Source organism: Epinephelus lanceolatus, chromosome 18, assembly GCF_041903045.1.
Source record: "Epinephelus lanceolatus isolate andai-2023 chromosome 18, ASM4190304v1, whole genome shotgun sequence".
NCBI classification, from domain to species: Eukaryota; Metazoa; Chordata; class Actinopteri; order Perciformes; family Serranidae; genus Epinephelus; species Epinephelus lanceolatus.
Genome location: NC_135751.1, coordinates 42,476,411 through 42,492,242, shown reverse-complemented (window position 1 = coordinate 42,492,242; position 15,832 = coordinate 42,476,411). Strand labels below are relative to the sequence as shown.

The 15,832-nt window shown below is 42.1% G+C and overlaps 1 protein-coding gene across 1 annotated transcript; it reads left to right on the top strand.

The window, feature by feature from the left end:
- The first annotated feature begins 1,341 nt into the window (after nucleotides 1–1,341).
- Nucleotides 1,342–15,209, top strand: LOC144458619 (ornithine decarboxylase-like). The gene is made up of 9 exons (XM_078161445.1): nucleotides 1,342–1,482; nucleotides 4,674–4,792; nucleotides 7,056–7,229; nucleotides 7,326–7,498; nucleotides 7,580–7,796; nucleotides 8,390–8,473; nucleotides 9,516–9,678; nucleotides 10,540–10,661; nucleotides 12,153–15,209. Exons 1-9 carry the CDS (start codon nucleotides 1,428–1,430, stop codon nucleotides 12,405–12,407), a joined length of 1,362 nt encoding a protein of 453 aa, XP_078017571.1. The 5' UTR covers nucleotides 1,342–1,427; the 3' UTR covers nucleotides 12,408–15,209.
- Nucleotides 15,210–15,832: the final 623 nt, after the last annotated feature.

Here is a 15,832-nt window from a genome sequence, read left to right as displayed (position 1 = left end):
TTTGAATCTGGGGCGCCGTCAGCCTCCATTAGGTGGAGTTGTGTTGCTACCTCCTCTCCCCTTGGATCTCTGCAAGTGATGTGAGGACTCTAAAACTTCACCTGAGCCTCCCTCGGCATGTGGGTGAGTAGATAATGGCTGAGTTTTCATGTTGGGTGCACTATCCTTACATGGAACTAAAGAAGAGTCTTTCTATTTGTCTTTGAGTTTGTGCATTTTCAGAAAAAAAAAAACATTTCAGATTTCATGTTTTGTTTTTTTGCATTTCCTTTCGTCAGTTTGAAGTGTATAAATGAAAACAATGATAATAATAATGATGATGAAAACAATATTCTCTTTGAGGTGTAGCGGACAAGCTGTCACATTCAGTGATCTGTTGTCACCATCATGGAGATCCCATTTCGTCCCACCAAACTCATTTGCTTCTTCGTCCAAACAGATTTAGAATGTTGATCAAAACAGGAGCGTTTTGCAGCTGAGTGTGAAGCAGTGGGGATGAGAGTCAGCACCTCCAAGTCTGAGGCCGTGGTCCTCTGTCGGAAACCAGTGGTTTGCCCTCTCTGGGTTGGGAGAGAGTCACTGCCTCAAGCGAGGGAGTTCAAGTATCTCAGGGTCTTGTTCACAGTGCCGGTCTGTTGTGGTAAAGAGGGAGCTGAACCAGAAGGCAAAGCTTTCGATTTACTGGTCCATCTCCGTCCCAACCCTCACCTATGGTCATGAGCTCTGGGTAGTGACTGAAAGAATGAGGTCACAGATACAAGCGGTGGAAATGAGTTTCCTCTGTAGGGTGTCTGGGCTCAGCCTTAGAGATAGGGGGAGGAGTCAGACATCTGGAGGGAGCTCGGAGTAGAGCCGCTGCTCCTTCATGTTGAGGTGGTTCAACATCTGATCAGGATCCTCCTGGGCGCCTCCTGTTAGAGGTGTTCTGGGCACGTCCCACTGGTAGGAGGCCCCGGGGCAGACCCAGAACACACTGGAGGGATTATATATCTCATCTGGCCCTCGGAATATTTTGAAGTCCTCCAGGAGGAGCTGGAAAGAGTTGCCGGGGAGAGGGACGTCTGGGGTGCTTTGCTTGGCCTGCTGCCCCCGCGACCCGGCCCCGGATCAGCGGATGAAAATGGATGGATGGATGAAAACCGGAATTGTCAGACTTTTCCATTTTGTCTAAATAAATAGAAAGACTGTGTATGTAACTTATTACCTTTGCATTTCTATGTCTACACTGTGAGCTATCATGTCCTCATTCGCTGAAGGTTGTGTGTCTCTGATCAGGTGACATGGACCGCCTTCTTGTTAGGAGGGTTAGCACAGATACACATCCAGGCATCTGTCATTCCCATACTGGACTTAACAGTTCATTTTAGAGTCATTCTGCTGTTTCACAAAACTGTGAAAACTGAAATTCCATTTTAGACGAGGAGAACATGACACAAGGGCAAGGCACCGTTTCTTGGATGAGAGAAATACAACTGGCACCACGTAAGCCCTTCATTTTATTGCAATGAATTATGCCTTTAACATTTTCCCATAACATCCTGCATGTAATGGCAGAGCAGTGTTTTGACAACACAGATTGGGAACTGTTTGCAGGGGGAAAGACTGAAGGAATATATGGTTTCAGTTTTGGGATACATTAACTTTTGCACAAAGAATGTGACAGCACTGAGAACAATAAAGGTGTTTCCCAACCAAAAGCTATGGATGAACAGCAATGTCAGGGAGCAGGATGCAGCCTTCAGGTCAGGAGACAAAACGTTAACTGACTAGTCTGGTGTGTGCATGTTAAGGTTTTAGTTTTAGTTAAGGTAAATAATGGATTATTGTACGAGTGTAATGGCTTTGTATATAAAAAAGCTGTATACAAGGTTAATAGTTCAAAAGCTTGTGACCCGTTTAAAGTTTAAGAGAAGTCTGTAGCTTAAAGTGTGTGGTAGCAGGAGCATTTCAAAGTGGAGTAAGTTTAAGAAGTTTTGAAGATTTTCTCCATAGTAAAAAAAAGTTTAATAGCATAAAAAGTTGAGTACGTCTGTAAGGTTTCTGTAGCTGGAAGTATGCAGAAGTAATGTGTATGGAAGGTTGAATAAGAATAAAGATTCAAATCTCAATAATGATAATGCTAAATCAGCATTCACACACGTAAAATATATGTTAAAATGTAAAAAGCTGTACAGAGTGTTAAAATGAAGAGGATGGAGTGTGCAGAATACTGAATAGCGTACAAATGCTCACAGTGTGAGAATGTGAAAATATATGCAATTAAGAATTTAATTTATGTAATATGTCCTTTAACTTCCCCATACTGTACCTCCTGACTGTGACAGAACATCAACAAAAATGCCGTAACGACCAGAATAAACAGCTTGTTGCCCTCTGGCAAACGGATTAACACCTAATTTGTTAGTTTGTTTTAGGATACTGAGAGACCTCTCAGAGGAAAGGGAAAAGTTAGTTGGATGTATGTCAGTACTTTATGTCAAACTCACTTCCAGCTAATAGTTTCATAGGAATGCTAAGATAACACTTACACTAATTTAGATTCTCAGGTTTGCATCATAATGGAGGGGCACTTGGGCCTTGGTAAGGAGAAAGAAAAACTTGAACTTGAGCATGAAACTCTGTGATGTTTAACGTGATATAATGTGAGGCAGATGTTTGATATGTTGTGATATTTTGGGTTTTTAAAGTGTCTAGCATGGCACAATAAAGGTAAATAGCTCTTAAATACATTTAAGGCTGATTTTGATTATGATCCAACCTCAAATTTACAATATGTATTCATTTTATGCTTTTGTCTTTTACTTCTTATCATCTCTCTAGTGAATCAGAACTTTGTTGAAAAGCCACGGTTAAACAAGTGTATACAAAAAGTGTGCAAGAAATGTTGGTTCTGGTAGTAGAGATGATGTGGGAAGTAAAGATATTCAAATAAAAACCTCAGCGTTTATTGAGGGAGCAGATTAAAAAGAAGTTACTGATATTGTTAAAACACTTAAAGGGATAGTGCACCCAAAAATGTAAATTCAGCCATTATCTACTCACCCATATGTCGAGGGAGGCTCAGGTGAAGTTTTAGAGTCCTCACATCACTTGCAGAGATCCAAGGGGAGAGGAGGTAGCAACACAACTCCACCTAATGGAGGCTGACGGCGCCCCAGATTCAAACGTCCAAAAACACATCATTGAAACCACAAAATATCTCCATACTGCTCGTCCGTAGTGATCCAAGTGTCCTGAAGCCCCGACATAAAAAGTTGTTTGGAAAAACCTCATTTGAACTCTGTTTTTAGCCTCATTGTAGCCTGTAGCTCTGACTGCCTCTCTGGGCACCGCGCTCACGTGTGTGAGACCAGCGAAAGCACGTGAACACACATGAAGGCGGTGCCCATGTCTCACGGTCTCATGATCATTTGATACGGCTGACCATAATTTATTATTAAAGAAACTACAAAAATGGAATTAGCACTTTCTTGGTTAAGCAGTTACTTGGAGAATAGGTTTCCCTATGTACACATAAATAACTGTGATTCACAACTATAAAAGATCACCTGTGGGGTTCTCCAAGGCTCAGTGTTGAGGCCATTGTTTATTATTTTGGATATTAATAATATATGTGAGGTTTCCAAAGTATTAAAAATTATATTAATTGCAGATGATGCAAATTTATTTTATAGTGGTAAGAAGTCAAAACAACTTTTGGATACAATGGGGAAATAATTGGAAACGCTAAAGAGATGGAAATATATAGTTTTAGAATATATTATTAATATAGTTTTTGGTACTCAAACAGCAAACTTGTGGTAAATAAAGTTGAAATTGAAGGCGTATTGGATATTAAATTTCTAGGTGTTTTAATCGATAATATCTGGGCTGGAAGCCTCACATAAACTGTATCAAAGCCAAAATTTAAAAGTCAACTGCAATATTATATAAAGATCCTCTGAATCAAGCCTCATTATACACTAGTCTGTCATACATTACTTAATATGTGGAAGTGTGTGGAAATACATATAAAATACAACTCCAATTTTCATACTTCAAAAGAGAGACCTAAGAATTGTGAACAAAACCTCACACAGAGAACCAACAGACTCATTATTTATTAAAGACTTAAATTTGAACATTTAGTGGACTTTAAAACGGCTCAAATGATGTACAGAGCAAAAAAACAGTTGTCGCCTAAAAGCATCCAAAAGTTGTTACAGAAGAGCGAAGGTCAAGTCAGTGTGCTAAGATTGGTATTTTCATGTTAAGGTGAGGACCAACGTCAAACTACATTGTATCTCAGTTAAAGGAGTGAGTTTATGGAACAGGTGTGGTGAGGAACTGAAAACATGTCTAACATTGAATAGGTTTAAACAAAAGGTTAAAAAGAACATATTGATGAAATATGAAAATGGATGATCACACTGTAGTACTGACGTAGAAGAACAGGATACAGGAACTTGTGTGTGTGTTGTATTTTGTCTTTGTTGCTGTTTTGCCTTGTTAACCTATTTTGGTTTGTTTTCTTGTTGATTGCTAAATATGATATGATATATGTGATATTTTATTGTAATGTTTTGCACTGTGAGAGGATTTGACTTTATTTACATGAATTTGTGGATTAATACACGATGTTCGCATTTCTATTTGCAGACCGAAATAAATTCTAAATTCTAAAACTCTTGCAGCGCCAGTAACTACAAACGGATCAGTTGTCTCCCCTGAGAAATATCACATTGACATCTTAGACAACGGAAGGACCATCAGTGATTTCATAGACTATAAAATAAAAGAGCGTGGTTTATTGGTGAGTATCAGAGAGTTAACTCTTAAGTTTTCTGAATTATTTATCTGTGTAATTCTCTGCTTGCACAATGTAGTGTTTTGTATATCTGTTTAACAAACTGCTCGTCTCTTTACTTCCTGTCAGCTCTATTGTAACATTTACGTCAGACCTTAGCCTTCGATCTCAGTGGCTTTTCATCCATTAGTTAGTTAACGCCATTTCAGTTTTCACAGTTAGCTTTATACATATAAGTACAGTTTGTGTTTGTGTATATGTGGTGTTGATCATTTTGATATGCACCTCAGTCTTGAAATAGCCAGTCAGCTAACCAGAGCTTTACTGCTTGCTTTCTTAAGACAGACAGTCACTTCAATATTTTTGGCAGCTCTTCTAAAAACTGAGTGTAAAAATGGGCCGTAGCAACGTAATGTTGGCTAAGCTCCAAAGATTGTGTTGCACTGAGTGACTAACCCAACATTATCAGTTATCTTGTAAGAAACTAAGGTCATAATCAAAATGATTTTAAAAAAAAACCAAAAAAAAAACACAACATACAAAAACCCCAGTAAATACTATCAACAATACTGGAATATCTGTTGACTTCCTGTCAACTCTACAATAACATTATTACATTCTTCTCCAACCTTAGTAATCACAGTGCTTTTTAATTTAATCCTTACGTTAGTTGTTACTCCACTTTTCATTGTGATTTTTGTACTCATTGTTTAGAGTATTTACCATTTGTTACGTCGTTAGCCTGATTTTCAGACATTAGCTATTGTTAGCTTGATGTTTTTTTCACACTTGCTTTGAAAAGCTTTCAAAAATATTACGAGACCGACACAAACCATCTTGCGAAAGCGAGCTATAAAGCTCCATAGAGCTGTCCACATCATAAACTTTACGGTGCTCCTCTTCATTTTAGTTGCCAGCTATGCAAGCTGACTGGCTAACGTCGCTATTGAAATGATCAAAAACAGTATATGCAAAAACAAATGGTAAATACTATTAACAATATGTATGTCAGAGGGGGTGGGGTATACGTAGTGGGTTCTAAAATCAGGTGGAGAGCAACACCAAGGGGTGGAGGTGAGGTAAAAAAACAAAAGTTACAAAAATGAAAATAATTGCAGTACTAAAAACCCACTAGTGGTATATATAAGAACCTACACAAAAATCTAAAATACTAAATTACTGTTTTCTCAAAACAAAGCAATAGTCATAAAGAATATAAAAGGCCCAAGTAAAATGTTCTTAAAAATGTCTGGGAAGAAGCTCGAGGATTAAAACAATCATTGTCCTTATCTCAGTCCAGCAGAGTTATCTGGCAACAGGGTCTGGCCAAATTGGCGTCGCAGCACCTGCAGCTCCACTCCTCCATGTCCAAAGTCCATGCGTCCACAGGCAACCTGTTATAAAGACAGTGGGCAGTCATTGGTCGACAGCACTATTACCCACTACACCTAAGTTGAGGTGAGGCACATTCACGTAATCAGACAGAGCTCCCAATTCTGCCCGACAACTATGATGCCTCGTACTGCTGTGGCTGCCGGTTGCTCCTCTGCACCAGCTTCTCTCGGAGGATCACCCCTGGATAGACTGCCAACTGCCACGCTGCTTCCAACACAGTGACGTCTCGTCACTGTCCCCTGATGCTGCTTCCTTTGTGCATCCTCTGCTCTGGTTCGAGCACTCTCCTCGAGCTGTCCTCCCGGCTGTTCTCTCGGTTTCACCCGATCCAGCACACCTGGCCTCTTTATTCCAAACTTATTTTTGCTGAGGCCTTCCTTCCCCACCACCTCGTTGGTTGTTATTCAACACAGTCTTGTCTGGTTGGGTGGCTTCACTGTCCATCTGTAACAGACTTTTCTGCCAGGTGCAGGTATTTGGCACCACAACAACTTTACGATTATAAAATGAAAGCATGCAAATGAAAATAGTAAAACCAAGCACAATAAAAACATGCAAGACAAAGCAAAATATATAAAAACACAAAAAAGATAAACACAATAAAACTAGCGCTTCCACCTTGTGACATATACAAAGCTAACTGAGAGAAGTGAAGTAACTAAAAAGCGATTTGATCACAAGGTCGGAGACGAAGGTAACCTTACTGTAGAAGTGAGGGGAAGCAAGTGGACGTGAAATCCATGAAACAGATATACATCAGACTACACTGTACAAGGTGAGAGCTGTGTGGAAGAATTGTGAGATAGTTGAGATTCTTGGGATGTTCATTTTTCCAAAATAAAATGTTATGGTATTTTTTTTTTATTTTATTCAGGACAATGAAGAGCCTTTCCATGTGGCAAATCTAGACAGCATACTGAAGAGGCACCACAGGTGGATCACTAACCTCCCCCGAGTCAAGCCTTTCTATGCAGTGAAGTGCAACAACACAGCAGCAGTTCTGAGGATGATGAATGTTTTGGACACTGGTTTCGACTGTGCTAGCAAGGTATCTCAGAGATCATCTAGCTCTGTTTTCTTTGTCATAGAGAAACGTTGTCTCCTTCTCAGCTGCTCATCTGAAACATGTTTGGGTCTAACACAGGGTGAGATCCAGATGATGCTGTCCCTCGGAGTGACACCTGAGAAAATCATTTACGCACATACAGCCAAACCGATGTCACACATCAGATACGCCTGTGCTCATGGAGTCGATAAGATGACTTTTGATAATGAGGATGAACTCCTAAAAATTTCTCTGTGCCACCCCAAAGCCAAGTAAGTGACCAACTACTAATGTTTTTGTTTCTGTTGAGTGTAGACTCTTTTTAGTGTATTAATACTTTTGAATCTTTCCAGACTGGTACTCCGCATCGCAGTGGATGACTCCAAATCGTTGGTGAGACTCAATTCAAAGTTCGGAGCCAGTCTGGAGTCAGTTGGTAAGCTGCTGGAACGTGCCGGAGAGCTCGACTTGGAGGTCATCGGGGTCAGCTTTCATGTCGGCAGTGGCTGCACTGACGGCGGGGCGTTCAGGCAGGCCATAGCAGATGCACGACGTGTCTTTGACATGGGGGTAAGTCATTGTCGTAGCAACAGAACACAAGAATTAAACTGAATGTTTTGGTCAATTTTGAGTCCTTAGGTCTTATTTGGAAGATATTCACCCATTCTTCCTGCAGAAGGCTTCTAGCTCTGTGAGAGTCTTGGGCCGTCTTCATGCTCTGCTCTTTGAGGTCTGTCCACAGATGTTTAATGATGTTCAGGTCGGGGGACTGTGAGGGGCGTGGCTCTCTTCATCCCTCTACCCGTGAAATGTTTCCCGTGCCAGTGGCTGCAACACAAGCCCAAAGCATCATCCATCCACCCCCGTGTTTAACAGTTTTTTTTCTCCAAACATACCTTTGCTCATTGTGTCCAAAAAGTTCTGTTTTACCTTCATCAGTCCACAGGACGTGTTTCCAGAAAGCATCAGGCTTGTTTCAGTGTTTCTTTGCAAAGTTGTGAGGCTGAATTTAGTGGTGAGGACACAGGAAAGGTTTTCTTCTGATGACTCTTCCATGAAGGTCATACCTGTCCAGGTGTGTCTGCACAGTAGAACAGTGCACAACCACTCTTCCTTTCTAACAATCAACATGAACACTAACAACTGATTGTTGTCTTTTTCAGAATTTGCAGGGATTCCAGATGAGACTCTTGGATATTGGTGGAGGGTTCTCTGGGGCCGGAGGTGTTCAAGGATCATTTGAGGAGGTGAAGTTAAAAAAATACACAGTGGTAGCGCTCATTCATGGTTGTGCTGCGCCTTTATTATGCCGGTCAAACAAATGACAAAATGAACAAAAAAACAAAAACATATATAGGTCCACAGAATGATGCAGAAGTAATGACTACATCTAAACGCCCTGATATTGACCTGGTGATGCTGTTGGGTCATTTTCCTCCGAAGAGCAAAATTCATACATATCCCATGTATTTTGAAAGGCTGCGATCATGTGACCAATGGGGTGATGGCGCTAAACAAGGAAGCAGTCCTGAGTGCTTGTAAGGAGGCAGGTTGGGGTGGTGGATGGGTCACATAAAAACAGACTTTAGCCCGGGACTTTTCCCTGGAGTCACGTGTTCATCCGTCTTAACTTTGAGTCATTTTAAGGTGCATCCTCACCATGTTTGTTTTCCTAAATCTAACCTCCGCAACTTAACATTAATTACATAACTAAGGATGTGACATCATTCGTGGGGCCCAATACGTTGCAACATTTAATGCAATGTTGGTGACGTTTTATCCAACATTGTCATTTGTCATTTGTCAGTATATAGTGTAGATGATGACCAGGCTTAAACTGTTGTTGTTATCCTGCCGACAATGCCAAATATGTTGTAGCATAAACAAGACTTAAAATGAGAGAGACTCAGACATGGAGTTACACATTGGAGCGTCCACTCGTGAGAAAGCCAAATAATTAAATCGTCCTGACAATTTATAGTGTGTGACAAACAAGCATTGTAGGAACTGAAGGTACTGTCCAAGGGCCATTTCCTGCCATTATAGCTCAGAGAGCAATTGATTCTCCCAGTTTAGCCAGAAACATGCCAAACCATGGCTGAAGTCACTGCAGGATAACAACAGCAGTTTAAGCCAGGTCATCATCTACACTATAGTTTTCATCCAGGTTTTCTGTGATGCTGGTTACAGTTGGTCACTTCGTATTGAAGTGTCAGCAAAATGTCTGGATTATTGATAGAATATTTCACAGGTCATAAACTATCAACCCATTGTGTTTTTCCCTCCTAGTGTTCAGAAGTCATTAATGAAGCACTGGATAAATTCTTCCCGCCTGACTGCGGGGTGAAGATCATGGCAGAACCAGGCCGATTCTTCGTGGAATCAGCCTTCACAGTGGCACTGAACGTCATTGCCAAAAGAGTAATCTTAGATGATATGGACGACCACAGCGGTAATGTTTATGTGTCTTTTGAAGCCACATGACTGTTGAGTATCTAGGGTTAGCGCAATCAAGACTTGCAGTACTTACTTTGTGCAGAACTCCAGATACCTGGTTGCATGTGGTGTAGGGGCAAAGGTACCAACGATAAAAAGGACCATTAGGGCTCAAAATCTGACCAGTGCAAGGAAGTATTATTATTTATTGACGGGCTAATGATGCTCGAAAAGATGCTTAAGAGAGCCCCCCTACAACATTTCAACAAAGTAGCACTCACTGTATGTTTCATCAAGATGTATGAAATTTAGGAGACACAAGTCCCTTGCAAAGAATCAAAAGGCCTCTTGGAGCCCTACGCTAATGTTAGGTCAGCCGTTTTAAATCACTGGTGCAATTTTGGTGTATCTTTGGCCATTAAAACTGGGCTGTCACATCATAAGACCATTAAACACCATTAAACACCATTAAACAGGAAGCTGCTGTAACTTGGGGGGGACATTGTAATTAATGAGAGTTCAGCTTGAAGGCATCTGCATACCAATACTGAGTCAAAGTAACTGTGCCACCCACTGGCAACAGTGGATTTACAGGAATTCTACGTTGTGTAATTGACACTTGACATGTAGCGACTTCACGCATGTTCAGCACATGTGTTCTGGCACCACATAATGTCCAATTTGTGCGCGCAGTATCAAACGGTCCCATCGACCAGCATCCTGCCAGCACCCCCGACACACAGGAAGCTCCAAGGGCCTGTTGATCGCTGCTTACAGCTTTAATGTTTATTATAATTGTCCTTTTATTTTCAAAGTATTTGCTGAATGAATGATAGTTGCCATTTTAATAATGTTTATTTGCATGTATTTTTTCCAGATGATGAGGAAAAGGGCTGTGACAGAATGATGATGTACTACCTTAACGATGGAGTGTACGGTTCCCTGAGCTGCATTATCTTTGACCCAGCTAACGCCGACCTTAAACCATATCCTCACAGGGTAATACAATACATCCTCATACCTTACCAGTGACTCCCAAAACAACATACATGACTGCTGGACAGCGCCAGCAACTTGTGCTTGTATTAACGATTGCTTTAACGAGAGACGATCCTGCGATGGGATCACTTCAGCCACGATACAGCAATATGAGACCTATATCCAATGTGGGCCAGGGGTGTACAGTGGGGGAGCCAATGGCCCTTTTATCACTTCCTACCCAACCTTTTCAAGCCCCTTTGCTCAGACCACATTCATCTTTGAACTCAAGCTTCATTTTCATCTCAACTACACACCTGTAAAGAAGGAAGGTGAATCTTGCGCAGTGGTGACACTGTTGGGTTGACAACAAATGTCCACAGACAACCAGACATAACACCTGGCAAAACACTCAAAACCAATTCTGTGGTAGTTACCTCTGCAGTAGGTGCCATCTAGACCACAATTTTCCATGACAACTCACAAGGTGTGAACCATGCCAGCCATCACAAAGTTGTCACCGCTGGTAAACGTGGTTGCAAGGTTGCTAACGGTCCCAGTCATGCACCAGAAGTACTTGGTTATGTTTTGAAAAAAAGGTCAAAGTTTGGGTCAAAGTCATTATTACATTGACTTTTAGTTTCACACGGGACATGAACACCAGTCTCCAGGGTGAAAGTCCTGTGTTTGTTTGACCCATCCGTCTATGCCAATCTTGCTCCTATGTGATCTTTGTCAATCTTTATACTACGTCATCGCTCATGTCATAATTTACAACTGCAACGAGAGGTCGCCACCTAACAATAAATGTAAATATGGGTCATAATAAGTTACTTGCACCTATAGGGCCATTCTTTGGTTTAGGGCGGGCTGGTTAATATCAACCCTGTCACCATGTAAGAACTTCAGTGTTTGAAGGTTCTGTGAAACAAGATTATGAATGGAGCGTGAAATGGATCAGCGGTTTGGCATGGCATCTGCAGTGATGCGAGCGCTGTGCTGGATGTTCCTGGTGAAGAGAGAGCTGATCGCATCTGATCAGGATCCTCCTGGGCGCCTCCTGTTAGAGGTGTTTTCTGGACATGTCCAACTAGTAGCAGGCCCCGGGGCAGACCCAGAACACACTGGAGGGATTATGTATTTCGTCTGGCCTGGGAACACCCCAGAGTCCCCCAGGAGGAGCTTGAAAGTGTTGCAGGGGAGAGGGATGTCTGGAGTACTTTGCTCAGCCTGCTGCCCCCGAGACCCGGCTTCAGATAAGCGGTTGAAAATGAATGGATGGATGCTTAGGTTCCTGAGTTATAAATGAACAAACCTGATGTCCTCTTCATGCACAGTTACTGAGAATTGTTTGTTTAAAATAAGATCTGGAACAGTAGGTTGGAGGCTGTCACTTTCCATCTGGCCGAGAACATTTTAAAACTTGATGTCATATATGAGATGAAAGGAGTAGGTTGAGAGAGAATATGACAACATGTGTGATGTGGATTTTTCTTTTTACTGTTTGTGCAGGCTGTTGAGAACGGCGAGCGGCGATACCAGTCTGTCATCTGGGGTCCAACCTGCGACAGCATCGACAAAGTAACAAGCAACTACTGGATGCCTGAGTCTTACGTGGGGGACTGGCTTCTCATCGACAACATGGGCGCTTACACTCTTAGTGCATCCACTGACTTCAATAGCTTTGAAAGAGCTCACGTCTATCCTGTCGTGACAGCTGAGACATGGCACGCCTTAGACCTTTCTCACCTCTACAACATTTATTGATAAGTCTGGGGCCGTATTCACAAAGCTTCCTCGTACGAAGAGTTGCTCCTAGTGACGAAATTCTTAGAACTGTGAAGTTTTCTTAGAATTTCCTCGTAACGTCAAGCCTAGGTCCTCGTAAAGATGAAAGTTATTCACGAGCATCTTAGACCTGAAAAGAGCTCAAAAGGTGAAAAACTGTTCAGAGCAGGAAGGAGAACCTTAAAGAGGCTTAAGAGTTTCTTAAGCAGGGGAGAAAATGGTGGAAACACAAAGAGATCTGAGATGTTTTCTCCAAACCTTAGATCGTGCAGGGATAATATGTGTGGTCGATCCCAGAAGAGATATGCACACGTTTTCCACCTAATGCTGGAAACACATTGGTGCTGCACCGCCATGTGATGCCAAGTGCTGGTCCTAGCACACTGGACACGTCGTTCTGCAGCTGGTCAACAGACGACCACGCAAAGTTATTGTTACTGAAAGATGCATACTTCTTCCACCTTTGCGTTAGCTTCAAATTATGTGTGGACAGCCACTAAGTTGATTTCTCACCTGAAGAGCCAATCAACAGAGCTATGACTCGCCAGGAAGTATCTGTCTTTATAATGACAGGACTGTGGGTCGTTTAGCTCAGGATATTTCTCGACCTCAACAACGAGGTCTCTCTTCATCCATTCGTCGTCGCACAGGAGACACAGCAATAGCTACAGAGCTCTCTTTATACATCCATGGTAAGGAGAGGAGTCGAGCTGCTACAGGAGCTTGTCTGTACAAGCAGAGAGCGAGTGGGGAGAAAAGCATTTAATTCCACGTGTAGTGAAGCTGAAAATAGGACAGTGGCGTGAAGTCCTTTCACAGTCTCATACTGTGATGCAGTTCATTTCATGTCCACTGGGGGTCCTCACACCTTACAGGCTCACAAAGGGTGTGACTGTGACAACCAATCACACCTGTTTATAAAAGCATACCTAGCAACAGGGTCAACCACACCTCCTCGCTACAGTAAAACATTTTGTCCCTTCCTTGCTCAGCGTTGCTCTGAGAACTTTCCTAAATCCCTCAATCAGGACTCTTTATTAAAACATTTAGGCTGAGTTAGGAGCTCTCTGACATGATTCATAGGATGTTTGTGAATACGGCCCCAGATGACTTCTGTTGGACAATGACTCAATACATGGTAAATGGTAAATGGTAAATGGACTGCACTTGTATAGCGCTTTTCTAGTCCTCCAATTACTCAAAGCGCTTTTACACTACATGTCACATTCACCCACTCGCACACATTCACACTCTGATGGCCGAGGCTACCATACAAGGCGACACCTGTGACTCAGTAACCATTCACACGTGCTCACTCACTGATGAAACAGCCATCAGGAGCAATTTGGGGTTCAGTATCTTGCACAAGGATACTTCGACATGCGGACTGGAGGAACCAGCGATCGACCTGCCGATCTTCTGATGAGTGGACGACCCGCTCTACCTCTGAGCCCCAGCTGCCTGAACAAACACAGGCATTTAACATCTGTCATCGATTGTTCAGTTTGTCAGGCCTAGTGTGAAGATTTTGTCAGGTATATTAATTGCGCTGCACCTGCAGTCAGGGTACCCAAATATGCTCTGATTGTGTTGTCAATGTGCTAACTGGCTAACTAGCATCAAGACGCTCTTCCTGTTTCCCTTTTTCAATGATGAATACAGACGACCGCCATCTGCTGCTGTGGAGACTTATTTCCTCTCAGCAGGAGCACACCATATGTGCTGGTTGGCTGTCAGCTGGAGTCTTTGCTGTGTGTTGATGTGCAAATTTTTGGCCGGGACACAGGCAACATAAAGCAACACAAAAGTCCGCTTTCGTTGATGCTAGTTCTGTGAAGTCGGTTTGGTGCATCTGGGCCTTGATCAAGACATCTTTCACCCTTCATCCGGTTAAAACATGTAGTTAAAAATGACTAAGATCTAAAAAGTCTATCATAAAAGTAAGTTTTTGACAGCTTTTGTGAGAAATTGAAATTTCATCTGAAAAATTTGTTCTTTTTTTTCTCTTTTTAAACATCTTGATGTTTTGTGGCGGTCTGATGTAAACAAGAGTTATCTCAACCAAGTTTGTTGGCCCAGATCTGGATCTGAGTCCTCTAACTTCAACACATTCTCACTCCCATCACGTCAAAAAACAACGGGCTCGGTAGCCGCATGCATCAGTTTTGGACATTTAGGGATGGCGAGTCAGTCTTTGCTCGTTACATGCATTGTCTCTTTTATTACACTTACACTTTTGTTGGAAATGTAAAGTTTCTGTTCGTTAAATGTGTACAGTCTTTTTTTTAAATAAAGTCTCATGTAGGCAAAACACTTTTTTTGGTTTACTTCCTTAGGTTTGGAAAAACCCCCACAATGGTTTGGCTTAAAAATAAGGATGCTTGTAAGGAACATAATAACATTATGTGACATACGACCCTAGCCTAGGATGCTAAACATTCTACGTTGTTATTGAAACAACTCCAACACGACACGAACAGTGGGCTCCCAGATTAAAGTTTACTTCACCCATCCACCTCCCCTCTTTCCTGCCCTGTGCGGACTTTCTTGCTCTTAAACTGCCCTTGTTGCCTGGATTGTTAACAAATGCTGCCACCCAGGTCATCTTGTAACGCTGCTAAACGGTGCGTCAGTTTCTGACACCGATGGGCCAGTGAAAGAGCATCTGTTTTCGACGAGTTGGGAGTAAGACAGGGTTGTTGATTTTGGGTATCTTGTAAGACTGAAGATGTTTCACAATGGAGATGTTAAGACTTCAATAAAAGTCCACTCTCTGCCGAACAGTGGTGTCACAGAGTTGTGCTTCTTTACCACAGACACACAAAGAGAAAACACAAACCTGACAATAGAGACCTTAATTTTAAAGGGATAGTGCACCCAAAAATGTAAATTCAGCCATTATCTACTCACCCATATGCCGAGGGAGGCTCAGGTGAAGTTTTAGAGTCCTCACAACACTTGCAGAGATCCAAGGGGAGAGGAACTGTGTGCACACACGTGAGCGCGGTGCCCAGAGAGGCAGTCAGAGCTACAGGCTACAATGAGGCTAAAAACAGAGTTCAAATGAGGTTTTTCCAAACAACTTTTTATGTCGGGGCTTCAGGACACTTGGATCACTACGGACGAGCAGTATGGAGATATTTTGTGGTTTCAATTAGGTGTTTTTGGACGTTTGAATCTGGGGCGCCGTCAGCCTCTATTAGGTGGAGTTGTGTTGCTACCTCCTCTCCCCTTGGATCTCTGCAAGTGATGTGAGGACTCTAAAACTTCACCTGAGCCTCCCTCGGCATATGGGTGAGTAGATAATGGCTGAGTTTTCATGTTGGGTGCACTATCCTTACATGGAACTAAAGAAGAGTCTTTCTATTTGTCTTTGAGTTTGTGCATTTTCAGAAAAAAAAAAA